The sequence below is a fragment of the Lepidochelys olivacea genome, assembly GCF_965140295.1.
Source record: "Lepidochelys olivacea isolate rLepOli2 genome assembly, chromosome: 3".
Lineage (NCBI taxonomy): Eukaryota > Metazoa > Chordata > Testudines > Cheloniidae > Lepidochelys > Lepidochelys olivacea.
This window is the reverse complement of record NC_140413.1, coordinates 198,346,567-198,364,039: the sequence shown is the minus strand read 5'-3', so window position 1 is coordinate 198,364,039 and position 17,473 is coordinate 198,346,567. Positions and strand designations below refer to the sequence as shown.

Genomic DNA, 17,473 nt, shown 5'->3' with positions numbered 1-17,473 from the left:
GTAGAGTGCCTCAATATTATTTTTCTTCCCTCAGTGAAGGGGCAGCATGAAATACCTAATCAAGCTGGCATTCCACAACCACAAGACAGGAGATTTTCCCTCTAGAATATGGAGTAGCCAGCTCAAATGCAGGTTCCAAAAGTCCTGCTGCACTTTTGTGAGTCAGCAGGCAAGTGTTTTTATGCTGGATTAAACCTTTACTTGATGTGGTTGGAATGGAAGGGGTGAGGACAAGGGTTACTTTCCACAGCTAATTTCAAATTATTTTAGCTGGGTATGTCAGATAAAATATTCAGTGACTGGCAGGATGCTAGAATTTGGTTTAATTTCAGATTTACTATCTGCCAACACATGCCATTCAATCAGATAAACACAGGATTTGAGCTGTCATCACAGCATTTTTATGCATACTTAAAAACAGGACACTTTTTCACACACTGAGAAGAAATTGAACGGGTTTATAAATAGAGTATGTACAGTGAGGACACTGGAAAAATTCCACCAGTTTGAAAAATACTGCCATTTCCAGAGTGATTCCTTGTTTTTAGAGCATTGCATTAGAAACACTAGGATCCTTCAAGCTCAGGGAATATTTTAAGGGTGTCAACTGTGTACAGGAAAAAAAAAAGAGAGCGAGCATATAATAAAGCCAAATTAAAATAAAATGTGGACTCTATAACAGACTAGACACACTGAGACTGCAGAGACCACCATGGACTTCTGCGTGCATGACTAAAATTAATTCTCTGATGTATAAGTGTCTGTAGAGCAGGGCCTTGTTAGGCTGTCTGTCACCACCCTTAGGTGATACCCATCACTTAGTATCCAAGTATCCGGTCAAATAAGCCCAGGAGGTGAAGATAGAATATGATGATGTAGGATAGCCTGACGATCACTGGGGAAATCAACGTTTACAATAAATATAAATTAGGGAAATGAAGCGTAAAGCGCCGATCCTGCAAACACACACACTTCACTTTGCTCTTGTGAGTGGCCCTGTTAACTTCAGTGGAACTACTCCCATGAATAAAGCAAAGTAGCTATGTAAATGTTTGCTGGATTGGGGCCTTCCATTCTAAAACATTGTATCATTGCCCCTTTGACCTGAGCAGTTAGCTAATATTCAGTCCCTTCAAGATTGTTTCCATTAGGAGAAACTGATGATACAAATCAAGTATTTCTCTGGTGTAATCTTGTTTATTTACAAAGCATGTGCACCAAGTCCTGTTTCTCTGAATACAATAGAAACAAACAATAGCAGGCAGTTTCCTTGCTCAGAAATACCACCTTGTGCCTCCCAGCAAACTCTGTGCTCAAGAAGCTCTGACTCTCTGCTTCCTGTCAGAGTCTTGCTCACAGGTTTCTCCAGGATCCCTGCTGGATTTTGCCTCTAACACTTGCAGCCTACAAAACCAGTGTCCTAGCCCTGTGCTTTCCACCAGGGAAATCCATGCTGATCTAGGTTAGCTCTGATCAGGCCTCTCCATGCAGCCAAGTGCCTTGGTTGCTAGCCACCCGTTTCCAGCTGTCTCACTACTTAAAGGGGCTTCATTGCTCCTTCCGTTGAGCCTACGACTGGTTTGCACATTGACTTGATCAAGGGCTGTGATTCTCTTTGATTCAAAGATTCATTCACTGGTAGCCATTACCACTGCCCAGCATAACATTCGTCCATCATTTTTTTGGCACTTTCACTCCAGAGTAAATAGATGTTGCGCTACGTGGAGGAATGAAAGGATGGATTTCTCTGCACTGAGATAGGAGAGTTGTGTATAAGCATTTGAGGACAGGATCTGGCCCTTAAATTCTTCCAAGAAGCTGCTTTTCTGAAAGGCCAAGTTTTTCTAGTAAGGATTAGGAGGAGGGTTGTTTTTTTTATTTTTTCTCTCTCCATGTTGACAGTTCTTTGTTCTTCCTGTGGTGCACAATGGCTCTAGCGCCCCAGACTCATTCACCATCGGGGAAGGCAGCATGTGCCCCTGTCGGAGGTTCCACTAGGGGGAGGGCAGCTTTAAACAGTGGTGAGGTCTCCATAGGGACTTGTCAGCATAGAGGCTGAATCCTCATTTCTCTGATCTTTCTGGCTAGCAACACTTGCTTTTCCGGAAACGCTGGCTAAGTGCAGGCTGGACATGTGTTGGGTACATGGTGTTGCATCCCCGTTGTCGGTGATCTTTCTGCTGCTGGGGCCCGGTGCCCTGGGTTACGCTGACTGGTACAAACATAAGCAAGGGTTGAATTGAGCTTCCTGCAATTTTTCAGTCTTCAGTTGTTGCTCTCTCTCTGGCTCTCTCTTTCTTTTTAAGAGAAACCTTTTCACATGTAATGATCTCCAAGGCAATTTACTTTTAAAAGGTGGCGGATGCTGCACACATTATGTGTTATGGTGCCATTTATACACTTGGCCTCACTGACTGTATGGCGTAGTAAATGTTTTATTTACCCTGTGTGCTGTTTGTTCTGTAAACAGCTTTTGTTTTTGTTGCATTTCTGGCTATATTATATAGAGAGTAAATAGTTTCATGTTAATTAAAAAGACACGAAAGCTTTTCAAGCCATTCTAAAATGCTAAACAGTTTTGCAAATATGTTTGTCGGGCAAAGATTGAATAAAGAGCTCTTTGTTTACCCATTTGTTCTATTGTACTTATGCTAGACACCCCTTGTGTGACTCTTCCATCAAACACTGCATCTAGGTACTCAGCTGGAATGCCAGAGCACATTTATATCATGCTCAGAGGTGGTTTGCATAAACAGTAGGCATTTAGCAAAGAACACAGTAGTGAACTGCAGTGAAAAATGGTGTTTTGTATATTACAATACAGCTCATACAACAAACACAAAACAATGTTTTTCCACTTAGCTGGCATACAAAATGTCAGTTCAAACATTTCTGTGCTGTTATTAAATATTATTCTTAACATTTATTATCACTCTAGTTTCACTATGAATAATTTTGTTTCTTACAGCTGGATCGTGTCATCTTCTGCGTCTTTTTGGAGGTCGACTACAAAATTTTCAAGAAGAAAATGAGCGAATATTTCCCCACAGGTATGTGCAGTCATTAGTTGCCTTCTGACTTTCATGAACTGGGCAGTAAAAAGACAGCACTTGGCATCTTCTTGCCACGCCACAGCAAAAAATTAAAACATTAGCGTTCTTTCAAGATCAACTACATATTAAGGCTGCAATCCTGCAAACACTTATGCATGTGCTTAACTTTTGAAATCAATGGAGCAACTCATGGTAGCAAAGATCAGAACATGCAAAAATGTGTTTGTAAGATGGGAGCCTAACTTTGTGATATTGAGAATTGGTTGTTTCCACATTTTTGCTGTCTCTGTCTCCAGTCATTAAAACTAGTTTTATAGCACCAAACACTGACTTCAAGAAGGAAATGATTTACAACTCATGTAAGTGAGGGAAGAATAAGGCTGTCTGTGTTTATGGCTTTTTCATATGCTTTGTCTATGTTTTCTCTTCATTAATGATGCTGGTACGATTTCATTGTGACAGAAAAAGTATCACAGAGCTAAAACCTGAATGAGAACTTTAAAGTTTGAGATGTCCCTGTACAAAAATGAATCTGAGGAAAGCAGCTCTCTGGAGCACTTAGGGAATGTTAGTAATTTGTCTTGTGTCTCACATAGAAGTCTCCTATTTGGAATGTAAGAAAACCTAATGGATAGTAAATGGAAAAAAAACCCTCAGAGTAACTGATTCATTTTTATTGTGTCCATCATTAGGGATTTTTATTTGTTTTATTTTTCAACCCTACCTTGCTTTTTTTCTTTTTATTGCTTGTACAATGCTTTGTCCTTTCTGTTGCATTGCTTCTTCTGAGGGATGTTCTTGCCTATTCTTAGCATTCAGATTCTAGCAGGCTGATGCTCCTGAATTACATGTGCACCCACTCTAAGATGCCTTTACTCTGCCAGGTTGACGTAAAGGGGCCACAGAGTAAATGAGCATCATGCCCCAGGTGGCTAATGTGGATCTTAGCTGCCTTTTGGCTATCCAGAAAGTCACAGTGGCCAAAAGTGTGTTCCCCCCCCACACACACACACATCTGGGCTTGTGTCAAGGAAATTTTGACCTTTCTGCCTGATGTCACTATTGTTTTAGATGCCTCTGTCACCTCCTGATTCAATTATTGCAGTGATCTCTCAGGGAGGCTACAACTGAAGACCCCCTGAGTACTTCAGCTAGCACAGACTGTGGCTGTCAACTTACTTAGCAATATATTGTGTCTGGAATATTATGCATGTGCTCCAAAGACTGCATTAGCTTCTAATTCATTCAGTGTGATACTCTTTGGCAATGTGGCCCAGTGGTTAGGAGAGTGGATTCGGTCTCAGGAGATCTGTGTTCTGTTGCTGGCTCTGATATTGAGCAAACCATCCTCCTCCTCACAGAGCCTAGGTATTTAAGAGAGAACTTCAGGGCCCCTAGTCAGAGGAGAAAGGGAATGGAATTTGATTCCACCTTGATCTGACACAGCCTGACTTGTTGACTTCCTGAGCACACTGCAAGGCAGAGGTGACAGATAACTGCGGATTGGGGGTGGGGCACGCAATTGAAAGGTTCTGTGGGGGCATGTGACCGCCACACGCATTGCCTCTGCCTCCCCCCTCCTGGCCCCCGAAAAAACTCGATATGTATGCAGACAACATACATGAGCAACTACCTCCTCCTGCTCCCTGTCCTGTGGCTGGCTAGCCCCTTGCAGAGCTTGCAGGCATCCCTCCCTGCCTGAACTATCCTCAATCCATTAAGCAAGTGTTCAAAACAAGACAAACAAAAGGGGCAACACAATTGGGATGCACAGTCCCCCATGCCCCATCAGGGTGGGGGGCGGTGGTGCTGGGTCGTCTCTGTTAACAAGGAGGTTGGGGAATTATCAGTCACTTTTTGTTGGGTGGGGGGGGAACATGACACTCCCCAAACTGCCTTCTCCTTGATAGGCACGTTGGAGGCTGCTGCTACTGCTTCAATGCACCCCCAGCAGTGGCAACAGCAGAGTCCACCCCCTCTTTCCCACTCCCAGCCCCCAGTCTGCTCCTCTCACTCATCCCCAGGGCTTTTGGGCTGGATGGGGCTCCACCTGAGCTGCCTGGTGCTGAGCACCACGTCGCAGCTCCTGTACCCAATCTCAGAGATGCTCCTCGGACTCACCTCAGCGGACCGTCTGCCAAACGGGCCCCAGGAAGCGCTAGGACTCCAGTCGCAGGGAAGGAGAAGCAGCTCAGTGTAGTGTGTGTGGGGGGTGGTTAGCCCACAGCCGGCCATCCTGCTGCTTCCTCCCTTCCCACGCTGGATGGACACACGGTGAGTGCTGCTGAAGCCCCTTGCTGGTGGGCATCCCAGTGAGAGGCGGCCTGAGAAATCGGGGGTGGGGTGGGGTACATGACCCTACGTGCCCTCCCCCGATGTGTCACCTCTGCTGCAAGATCCATATGGCACTCAGTCTTTTGGAACAGAAAGGGGTTTCTGTTTGGGTGGCTATAGTTGGGGTGCAGTGGCTTTTATTGTCCTTTTGACACATTAAATTAATTATTTTTGACATGGACTTGAGTTACTTAGGTGCATGGGAAGGTGTTTATGAGCTTCTTGTATAAAGTAAACTGAAGAGGGGGAAGACCCCCGAAAGGTTCAGTGCTGCAGGTGGCTGAGCACTGCTGGAAGAGGTGTGGACAGGCAAAGCTTAAGCTCAGCACCTGTGCAGGGTGCCTTGCACAGAGGGACAGATTTTCACACTCAGCACTCACAAGTGGGGACAGATTTTCAGAAGACCTTCGGGCCCATTTTTAAAAGGAGCTTCAGATAGACCAAGATTTTCAAAAGTGACTGGTAATTCTGAGTGCTTCAGTTTTTGAGTCCCCAGCTTGAGATGCCTTAAAGAGGGGAAAGGTGATTTTCAGAAAGAGCAGCGCATCTACCTTCTGTAAAGGAGGCACTTTAAAGTGTCTCAAGTTTGGCACCAAAACTCACCAATTAGTTTTGAAAATTTTGGCCCTAGCAAGTGATGAAGGATTGCCCAGAGGTTAGGGCATTAGCCTGGGACTTAGGAGAGTTGGATTCAATTCCCTGCTCTGCCACAAACAGTCTGTGTGGCCTTGGGTAAGTCACTTAGGGTCAGATTTTTAGAGGTATTTAGGTGCCTGGTTCCCAATGAAATCAATGAGACTGAGGTGCCTAAATACCTTTAAAAACTGGTCATTAGTCTCTCAGTGCCTCAGTTTCCTACCCACAGATCTCTGACCCAGCTGAGTTGTCCACGTGCAGAGAAGTAAGCAGAGCCTGAGTATGGACACTGAGCATACTGCAGCCACTGAGCGATTTCATTCCCAATAGCTCTGTGCCCTACCCCTAGAAACAGAGTCGATAACACCACTCCCTCCACTGTCAGAAGTAGCGGTGGGAAGAGTGCCTGTCTTAACGTTCCTTCAGGAGGGATCTCCCTAGCTGACTACCAGGCTGAGAGATAGAGACCTGCTCTGGAAGGGTGCAACTGAATCCACCATGACACCTCCACAAGTGTCTTTTGAGGAGTACAATGAACCCCTGCAGCTGCCGACCCCTCTGTATCTTCCCCTGTGATGGCAGCTGTGTGTTATTATTTTGACACCCCCGCCCCAACATTATTAGCCTTCAGGTCTCACTGGAGGTAGAGGGGAAGGGGAATCAGGATTCACAGAGAGCCTAGAAAGGTCATAGTGGAGGGAATATGGTTAGCTCCCTAACCCATCTAAGAAATTTGACCATGAAGCAGATGTGCAGCCATCAAAACAGCCTGACTATCCTGAGGATTGGTCAGGCTGAAGCAAAGTTCCCTTCTGTGGGAAACTTTGCAGCCCTTAGAATATGAACTATAGACATTTTGGGAACAGTCATCAGAGAAAATAATTAAAATAAATACAGGAACACTAAAACATTTAACAAGATCTAAAAGATTAGCAAGAAGGGAGGAGCAACCCTATCAGGACAAATAATAATGGAGAGAAGATAAAAAGTAGGGGGGCTGCAGAAGTTGCAATTTCCCCCTGCATGCTGAAGAGGGGAATCTGGGTCTGAACTCCAAAACCTTTGGTGGAGTTTATATCCTGGGTGTTGTGTGGGACTCATCTCTACATTACACCTTCCATCTTAGTCTCTAATGATTAAACATTCAAATGATATCGGCATCCTTCTAAGTAACATCATGTTGAGGAACATAGGATCATAGAAAATACATGGCATACTTCACCAATCATTCTTAAACAAAATATCTCAAATGAAGGGGTGGGTTCTGACTAAACCTATACCAGCTCTGCAACAATAGAACTCATTTGGCCTGATTCTCCACTCCCTTGCACCTTATTTACATATTTATTTGTATTTATTTATTTGGCTTTCTATAATAATAAAAAGGGATGCCTATCTGAGAACTCTAGGCCCCCAGACACCAATTATAAAACCCCAAATGAAACAGCCAGTGGAACTGAACACCCTATAAAAACACAAAAGTCTCCTCCATCCCCATACAACCAACCCCACCCTCAGTATCAACCCACACAGATAAATGTCCCTGAAATAGTGCCAAATCACATCTTTGCAGAGGTGTAAAATGCCACCCAATCAGAATGATGGACTTTTACATTGTTGTGTTCACTTTGCCGATGTGTAAATGACTACACGAGGTACCAGGGAGTGGAAAATCATGCCTTAAATTTGTTTCCATGTGGCTTACTACCTTACCAAAAGTTGATTAAAATTAATTTTTTCTGTAAGTAAAACGGCATTACAAGAGTATTGAGAGTTTTGGGAAGGACATAATAGAAAACATCAATTTAATATTTGATGGACATCCATGACACTAATTGGCACTTCTGTTGGCAATCTCAGAAGAGACATAAGGACTGAATGGGTTTGAAAAGTGATCCACATTCTCATTCCAATCAGGACTGAGGCACAGTGGTAGGCAGTGTGCCATATCTTGTGATGTTGTTGCCTATGCCAGGCCTGTCCTGTACAATAAACACTTTCTTTTCCAGTGATGTCAACCCAGCAATTCTCACCAGCATTAAATTCACTTTAATTAAAAAAAAATACCCCTATATAATGGTTCCATTTCCTGAATTATTCTTTTTTTGCTCTTTTGTGAGCTATCTTCATTTGGCTTTTCTTTCACTGTGATTTACATATAAAGACGCTGACAATTATTGTGCAGCTGCCTTGACTTTAAAGGTGTCCCATATCTCTGGAAGACCTGTTTCTTGAACAATGGACTTTAATATAGCTCCATGACAGGGAGCTTGCTACAGTCACTGCCTCTGGCAATAACTTTCTGACATTTAGATTATATTCTGGAGGGATTCATAAACTACTGATGGTTTTTTATATTCCATATATTCTTAAAGCAAAGAAAAAGACTTTTTTTTAAAGTAGCAGTGTTCCTGGTTTGCCATGTATTTCAACTGATACTGCTCTATCTTAGTATTCACTGGGGTGCTTCTTTAAACTGAGAGAAAAGTTGTTGAGATTTCAGATGTGAACCTAGTGTCAGAAATTCTAAGAAATGTTTCCACTTCAACATGTGTGGACCCGGTTACTTAGAAAAGCAATACCTTCATGATTTTATCTACAGAAATAGTTATTACTTTAAACTTGGTGTATTAATAAATCCAGAAAGACATCCAAATACTTGAGCTAGTCAAGTGATAGTGATACGAAGCTAGAGTTACACCTCAGTGTGTTTCAGTAAGTGGAATACAGATATAGGGAAATAGTTCCATTACTGGGACATAATTTAAAGCATATTTTGCAAATGGAGTGCCGGAAAAATTAGTTGAGTAATGCTACTTATCCTGCACCAAGTGCCAAAAGCCTAGTCATTTGTAAAGTGTAAATATCTATGGGGGAAAAGCAGACCACTATGGTAATATGAATCTATGGATAATTCATAACGTACTCTTGTGTATGAATGTAGTTGTTTGGTCCTCATTGTTATAATCTAAGCATTTCTGAATTAGAGTCACTGTAGTCAGTGGATCGGGGCTTGATACAAAGCCCAATGAAGTCAATGGGAGGCTTATGTAGGCTTTGATCAGGCCCAGAGCCCACTCATAATGGTTCATGGTCACTGACACAGAAAAATACTGGGTTTTTCTATGAACAATTTTTTCTGTTGAACGTTTTGTTCTTTTGCCGATAAACTTCTAAAATGTAAGCAGAAAAAAAAATAGAATGAGCGTAGGAAGACATTCCTCTGTGTCTAGAGCAATAGCTTAGTCTTAACTTAAAAGGGAAGAGAAACAGCCAAGTCTTTCTGTTTCATATCTTCTTATGGAGTAAAAGAGCTCTGACATTTTCAATCCAGCTATGTTGTGAAATCCCCTCAGCTGTTAGTCCACAAGAATGTACAGATACAATGTATTGCCACATGACTTCCAGCAAGCCAGGAATCCTATCCTGCAACTCTTGTTCACGCACGTAGTTTTTACTCACACCATTGATTTCAGTGGACCAGTCACATGAGTAAATGTGACAATAAAGGGCCCAATATTTATATTGCTTAGCTGGAATCCATTGTTCCTTCTAACAGAATCCTTATCCAGTTTTCTATCCATTGATTTTTATTGATAAATATGTTTCTATAACATCTACTGGGAAACACAGCAAAAACCTGTAGGAACTTACAGGAATTCTGGGATTGGGGATCAAATTAGAAAACACCCACGATTTCTCTCTTGGAACCCCATCATTTTGAAAGCGCCATTTTCAGGCTGCTGTCAGGCAGCACGGAGGGCACACTGCTGAGATCTGCAATCCTGACAGTCATTAATACAACCTGGATAATGCAGTTGCACAGGCAGATGGATTTGACTCAGCAGCTTTAGATGCCGCAGCAATACGGCAACAGGTGGAGGAGGAGCAGGAGGAAGAAATGGAGCAGTTAGTTTTGCAGGGCATTTATCTGGAGCAGCTTCACTTGGTGGATTGCCACTTCTGGGCTTGATCAACTAGCACTGACTGGTGGGACAGGATAGTGAGGCAGCACTGGGGTGACCAGCCGTGGCTGCAGAATTTCAGGATGCAGAAGACTACTTGGCTATGTGGTTGATTGAAATGGTGGTCCCAGTATGGTTTGTTTCCCATTGTTTGCAGAACAGTGCTGGCATGGGATGCTGTGCTTGACCTTCGTAACAAACAGTGCTCCATCACAGCTATTTGCCTTGGCATTGTCTTCCTCAAGTCCCCCTCCTGGGTCACATACTCCATTTTGAGCCTTTCTGAGTGCTCCAGAAAACCATCCTTCTACACTTCTGCCTTTGTGGACTTCCCTTGGGTTGCAGTCACTAAGTCCTGGAACATTTCCTTTGTTGTTATCATCTTTTTTTCTCTTTGGAGTTTAGTCAGCCGCTCAGTGACTGACAAGCCTCCCGTGTTCATGGACAGAGGCATTACAAGTTCTGAGGGAAAACAGAAAAAGCACAAGTTAATTATTGTCCCCCATTCCAGCAACAATGCTATTTCCATCTTCTCTTTGCACTGTGGGGTTTGCTTTGAGAGGTTAAGGCATTTTGCAGATTACATCCCTCTTGTATAAGAACCTTATGAAAATGCTGGTTTGGGGGTGGTATTGGCGGCTTCAGATGGGTGGGGGGTTGTGGGGTGGGTGCATGCGTGGGGGGGGCTGTGGTGGTTTTAGCTGAATGAGGTATGTGGAATGGTTGGGCATAGGCCTTTAGGCTTTAAGTGTGGGGGGCTTGTTTGGATGGAGGACAGTCGGGGACAGGTTTCAGAGTGGTAACCGTGTTAATCTGTATCAGTTGGGGACAGGTTAGCTATTGCATGTGCACCTCTTCAGGCTGTCCTGACATTGGAGGATGTTACCCTGAAGCAAGCTCGCAGGAGTCACAGAAGGGAAGATAGGAAGCACCGCTATATACCAGGATGGTGTTGCCGCAGCTGGTGCAGAAATGGAAGGGAAATGGTAGCTGAATGAGTAGTCCCGAGAGAGCAGCAGTGCCTTGCAGTGTACATGCCAAAATAGAGCACTATCCTCACCTTACATTTTCTTTTATGACACCCACAGTTCAGCATAAAGTGCACTGAAATACAAAAATAGAGTATTGTTCAATAATTGTTTCAGATAGCCAGGAATGCTTAAAAATGGCTACAAATATATGCATTTTGAAATGTCTCTAAAGCCTGTTTGCGGCAACTTACCTCTTCAGATCTCAAGTTAGCTAAAAGATGAGGGCATTTATAAACCAGTAAGTCAATTTTTTTCTATTGCCTTTTTTTTTCTGCATCCGTTCCTACTATAAACAGGACTGCCATGCAGTACATTTTATTTATTTTAAACTCCTTGTTTCCAGCATCATGAGTGAGGGGCAGGAGGTTGGCAAGGGATGGGGCAGCGGGGGAACAAACAGGAAGCAAGGTGGGAAGCAGGGTTTGGAGGTAGCAAATGTGTTCAGTGGTTGTGGGTTATGATACTGCAGGGAAATAAAGTTTTATAGCTTTAAACCTCCGGCATGAATGCCATTTTGAGCACATTGTGGGGGAAAGGCATTAAAGGTCAAGCAAGTGGAGAGAGTCTTCTAGCTCTGCCCAGCATAGTGGTTGTTGATAAACTGGATAGTCAATTGCTTGTCCACCCTTTGATTTGTTATGAAATGTGTTCAAGAGGCCAAAAACGAATGTCCGTCAGGTTTATTGCTCTAAGCCAATTATAACATAGTATGGAAAATGTATATGATACCAGTCTCAGGGAAGCTGTATCATGCAGCACAGTTGCATTCACTGTACATAGCAGGTGTGCTTCCAAAATTCACATTTCAGCTGGTATTATTTATATGATGATTTTACAAGTTACATAGCTCTTTACACATCACTAAAATCCAACCAATCAGTCTGTTCCAGTTCCCTCACTTGTTCTGTTCCTTCCTTATCTTTGTTTTGGATACTAGCATTCCAGGTACTGGTCCATGAAGGGACTTCCCTAGCTTGTTCTAAGACATAAAAGCAAATGTATCTTGGTATCTATCTGCTTATGCTAAATGCTTATTTCAGCAAATGCAAGGAGTTATGGGATACTTGGCATAAATGAACAGGATTATGGTATAAGCCAGGTTAGGCTGTATCACTGTTACAATATTTGTGCTTAATGTTATTGGTGCTTAATGCATAGGTATATATTATCCACCCTATATATGTGTGTGTGTGTGTGTGTATCATCCACCACACATACATAGGGTGGATAATACATAATATTAGTACGATATATATGTTATCTAGCATATATTAGTTAATGGTGATGGACAACCAGCACTCAGAAATCCCCCATACATTGTATTTCACATGATATCAGAGCACTAAACTGCAGCATGTTCAGGTTGGTTGCTTTTAGAGCTCTCTTCCACAGCAGTTTGTCTGGTGGTTTGCATGGGATTGTTGTGTAACCTGTGAGACTGCTCGATCATACAGTGCTTGCTTTCTAGAAAAATCTCCTCCTGGTGGGATCCCTTATGTGGTGTCAAGGATACTTGCCATGTTATCTGGAGTGTGTTATGGAAAACTCATTCTTGGGTGCAATAGTAGCATCATTTGCAAAAATGCAGTCCAGTTTCTCATGGTATGGGCAAGGTAGTGGGAGCATTATTGGAGGTCTTGTTCTGGTCCCGTGCCTTCAAGTGCTCCTCCCATGGCTCCTTTGCTCCCACTCAACCCTGGACCAGCTCTGGTAATGCCCCCTTTTCCTCATTTGCTCAGACAGTGTCCTCTAGATGTCTGCATTTCAGTGACTCTTCTCACGATGGGACAGGACATACATCATTCCAAAGAGTGCAGTCCAGTCCACACAGCAGCATGGTGGGTGGGGGTGCATGGCTGCTCTAGTGGTATGTGAACTAACCACTACCTCTTACCAAAGGGAGCACTTGAGGCTGAATGCTTGCATTTCAGTGGCGAGGTTACATTTTGTCAACATGACCTCTGGACAGAAGTGAAAGTAAGTCGGTACAGGCCAGTACAGCGTACCGGTAAGAAAGTGGCCACCGGTACACAGCTGATGTTAAAGACCTACCGTGCCGGCAGGGCCATTGACGGCGGGGGCAAAAGTCACAGCTGCCCGGGGCCTGGCGATTTAAAATGGCCCAGGGCTCCCAGCAGTGGCCAGAACCCCAGGCCCTTCAAATCGCCGCTGGAACCCTGGGCGGCATGGGCCGGGCAGCGTTGAAGGGCTGGCTGGGGGAGTCTGGTTCCAGCCCTGCCCCTCCTGCCTGAGGCCCAGCCCCTTCTGGGGCCCAGAGCAGCTGCCCCACACATTGCCTGGGAGCCCAGCTGCCCTGTGTACCAGTAAGTCCTTTAAGTTACTTTCACCTGGAGCTGTGGAGAGAACAAATACACAGACAAGCTGATGCAGGAGTGAAGCAATGCAGTGTAGGATAACTATGGGTGGTCTGACAGAAGCAGGAATCCTAAAGGGAACAAACTCCCTGTGATAGGCAGTTACTCCTGTTCCCAGGGGGATTGCTTACTGTGGCCTAAGATGCCAAATACCTCACTTTACATAAAAGGTTGTGTGGGACTGCAAGGCACTGTAAACTAAAGTTACACTGCTGTAACATCCCCATGTAGACAAGACCTTATGGTCTGCCATCTTGTTATAATGATCCTTTCTCTCTGCTTCATTGAGCAGTGTCCCATCCCCCATAAAACATTCCAAGTGCCTTGCATTTACTGCTCAGCAATAGTCTGTCATCACCACTCACTTCAAAATAGCTTCATGTGCTTGAATGATCCTGGTGCAAAGACTGCAGTTAAAATCTTGTCTGACTCATTGAGTTGCCTCTGTGCCAGGCCACTGTTGAGTTTTTTAAGAAACCTTACCCCTGTTGTGTCAAACAGTGGGTCACCCCCCACAAAACATATTATTTCCAGTGTGATCATTCCAGCCTGCAGTGAGCTTGAAATTAACTTGAGTGAGTATCCATGTAAGTGAAACTCAATCACTTCATTGTTTGGTGGGGGAGAAGGGGAGGGCAAGAGAGGTCTGTGTAGCTGAAGCCGATTTCCTCTCTAAACTGATGCATTTTGAACTCATTAGTCACCCAGTTCTTGGTATGGATGGTGTCAGCATCTGTAAAATACAATCCCCAATCTGAGCATGGCTGTGGATCCTTTTATTGGAGTGAAACAATTTGGTTCAGTTTCTTTGCAATGGGAGTAGAAGCTACTACGTGTTTTGTGTGAGTAGGCTAGACTCCTGTTGTGGTGTATGTATATTCTGCTGCACTTCAAGTAATGCAGTACATAAAAGAAGCCATCTCTGAGGTGGCATAAAGAAAAGTATCTGATGTCTTAGCAATTGGGTACTAAGGATTTCCATTTAATATGGTCTCAAAAGTTGCAAACACATTTTACATTCAGTGTGACTCCTGTGTTTTGAGGCTACGTAGCTAGGCAACCCATGAAGAGAAACTGCACTGATGCTGCAGTGAGGTTTAGATATACTGCACGTATCAGTGGAAATGTCTTCATAATAAAAACAGCAAAAGCAAAATTTGATCAAACTTGCTCTGCATGAGAAGGGGTGTTTCAAATAGCACCTGTCACTCTGATATCCTATTATGGCTCCAAATTTAGGAACACAAAAGCCCAGATCTAAAAACTGTTCCCTCTTTCTCTTCCTTTGAAGCAGAGGAATGTGACTTTTTGTTTAAAGGCCTTTTTTTCTTAAGAGCACTGAATCTGCGGAAGGCTATATTGAAAAGATTGTTTTACACCTTGATCCGAAAACAGTCAGGCATGGGCTCAGTCTGATCCCTTCTGGCCAGGAGTTCCAAAGCTGGGGTTCCTGCCAGAGAGAATGCTCTTTTCCCAGTACCTGGTAGTCTACCCACCTGCATTGTCTCAGTGGAGAGATGAGGTAGAAGGTTCATGAAGGGCAAGACAGATAACTAGGTTCCAATCCATTTAGTGCCCCAATATGTCCCCTCCCTCAAACCTCAGGAAATGGGGAGGATTTGGGTATGCTACTACTACATTGACTTCTGTTGTTCAAGTTGGACAGGAAATTTGTATTCTGTTGGCTGGCTAGGAAAGGAGCTTCTGCAGTTTAGGTTCAATAGGGGACTTCATCTGGCTGGCAGTAATGGTGTCCTGTCAAGTAGTAGTGATTCTCAGTCAGAAAGGCATGAAAAGGATAATGAGAAATATGGCAGTTGTCAGTTTGGATGTAAAACTACAGAAGGGCAACCAAGAGGATGATTGTCTGCATCCTTGTAGGTGCAAAAGAGCATAAGGATGGTGAAAAGAAGAGTTGGAGGGAAAGGGCATACATAGTATTTACCCCTTTGTCAGCCTATTATATTTAGTTGTGATAGTTTGATTGTACTTCACATCCTTCATTATCTTAGTAGAAACAGTATCGTCATATCTTGAAGTTCCTGCTAGTTAAGTGCCTAAGGGCAGGAACTTTTTCAGCAGGACACCTATTTTTGTACAGTAAATAAGCCCAGTAGGGCATCTAAATAGCTGTCAGTACTGACAGGTTTTGCGATTCATTTTTTTTTTTAAATGAAGGCATCAGTGAAGTAATTGCAAACTCATCTCTGCTCCATTCCTCCTCCTTTATAACTAACACTTCCTGCCTCTTTGCTCTATTCCTTAATTTGATGTGCGTGCAGAGGCAGCAAATGAAGCCCTGGTACTAAGAATTCTGTCACGTTTCACTCTGAATCCCACAACGTGCTCACAACACATTGAAAGATTACGGGCAATATGAAGATATACACTTGTGAAAGGAGAAGTAAGAAACCAGGGTTGGCTGAGAACAAGGGGAGAGACAACTGGGAATGGGTGGGAAAGAAATAGAGATAAAAAGAACTGTGAGTGAAAGAAGATTAGAGAGGTAACAAGGAAACCGGAGAAAGGCAAAAAGAAATCGGAAAGGAGTGTTGAAGAAGTGGGTGAAAGTGAGAATCCACAGTGTATGGGGCTATGTCAGTGGGGACACAGGAATGCAGATTGGAACAGAGAGCTGCCTGCTGCAGTCGTTTATGAGCTCTGATTACGTGCTTATATAGTTAAACAGAAAATAATGTATTTGCTTAACAATAAAAAAGAGGGAAGAGCAAGGAGTGGGTGGAGGTTTGATGGCTTTTTGGATTAGTAATGGTATTTAGAGCCTGTTGCCAGGTCAAATCTAGCAGTTTGATAGTTTTCACGATTTGGCAGCTCTTTGCCTGTGTGGAATGTGTTGATGAGACAGGGCCAGAGAGAACCTGAGAGAGGCGGGGGGGGATCATGGGATATGAGACGCTCCTTCTCCAATCTCAATAGTACAAAAAGTAGTGTAATCATTCTGTTCTACAGAGCTCTGCAGACAGCAAATGAGATTATGAAAAGAAAGCCTGACAACCATTGCATGATATATGAATTAATGAGGGATTTTACAAAGGGAGGTTCTGAACAACCTGCACCCAGCCCCCTGCTTTCAGATCTTTATAGATGTAATTATCCCAAATAATATGAATAGTTGGGGCATATTTCAATCATAGGTTATAATCTGAACTTTAACTGTTCTTGCACTGTTTACACTTAACTTGTTCTTACACTGCTATTCATGTGAGTCATGCACCTTATGCCTTATTTATATACTTTCTATACTTTAGACTAACAGTAATCTGGAAACTTCATTCTCTAACCCAGGGGACATGCTGGAGTAAAGGTCTTCCTTGCTGCATGAGTCTGCTGCAGACTCCAGGGTGTCCTTCATCAGGGTGGCATCTCAATGGCCACACCTGCCACAAGGACGGTTTTATGTGGGGGTCACGGTCGTTGATCCTCCTGCCCCAGGCTGCAAGGTCCATTCTCCTTTCTCCAGCAGGACTTGAGGGAATGAGTTCTGAGAGCTCCCTGTTGCAGGGCTTTAATGGTGAAGCTATGCAGCAGGGAACTCTTCTGCCTCCAGCGGACACATAAGTAGCTGGATGTACACACAGGATCACCTGCACTTCTGCTGCTGCAGTAAGTTGGTCAAGGCCTTTTTGAAAAGAGGTCACAGGTTCAGTGGAATTTTAAATGGTTTGTGGGGGGAGTGGTTCTTAGGTTTTTTTTAGAGAGTAAGTAAGTTTGGGATTTACCTAATAGTGACAGTATCTCTATAAGGAAATGTTTACCGTCATCAAAGTTCTACTCCTGGGTCCTAATGGTTTTGTTAAACTTTACTTTAAGGTTGACACAATCCATGAACAATATGTTAAAGTAGACCTGGACCTTTGGATAACATTCTGTCCATAGACTAGATGGGATGAAAACATGGTTTTGTCAAAAGGAAAAAGAAGCTACTGTATAAACCACACAAGAGATCCACTTCCTGGACACTACAGTGCTAATAAACAATGGTCACATAAACACCACCCTATACCGGAAACCTACTGACAGCTATTCCTACCTGCATGCCTCCAGCTTTCACCCTGACC

The 17,473-nt window shown here is 43.5% G+C and overlaps 1 protein-coding gene across 3 annotated transcripts in view; it reads left to right on the top strand.

The window, feature by feature from the left end:
- Positions 1-17,473, top strand: part of MACROD2 (mono-ADP ribosylhydrolase 2) — a 1,326,034-nt gene that overhangs the window by 1,199,372 nt on the left and 109,189 nt on the right. For all 3 annotated transcript variants that reach the window (XM_084624011.1, XM_084624010.1, XM_084624009.1), the window contains exon 9: positions 2,969-3,050. In XM_084624011.1, the coding sequence (XP_084480137.1) occupies positions 2,969-3,050 (82 nt within the window). The remainder of the gene's footprint in view (positions 1-2,968; positions 3,051-17,473) is intronic.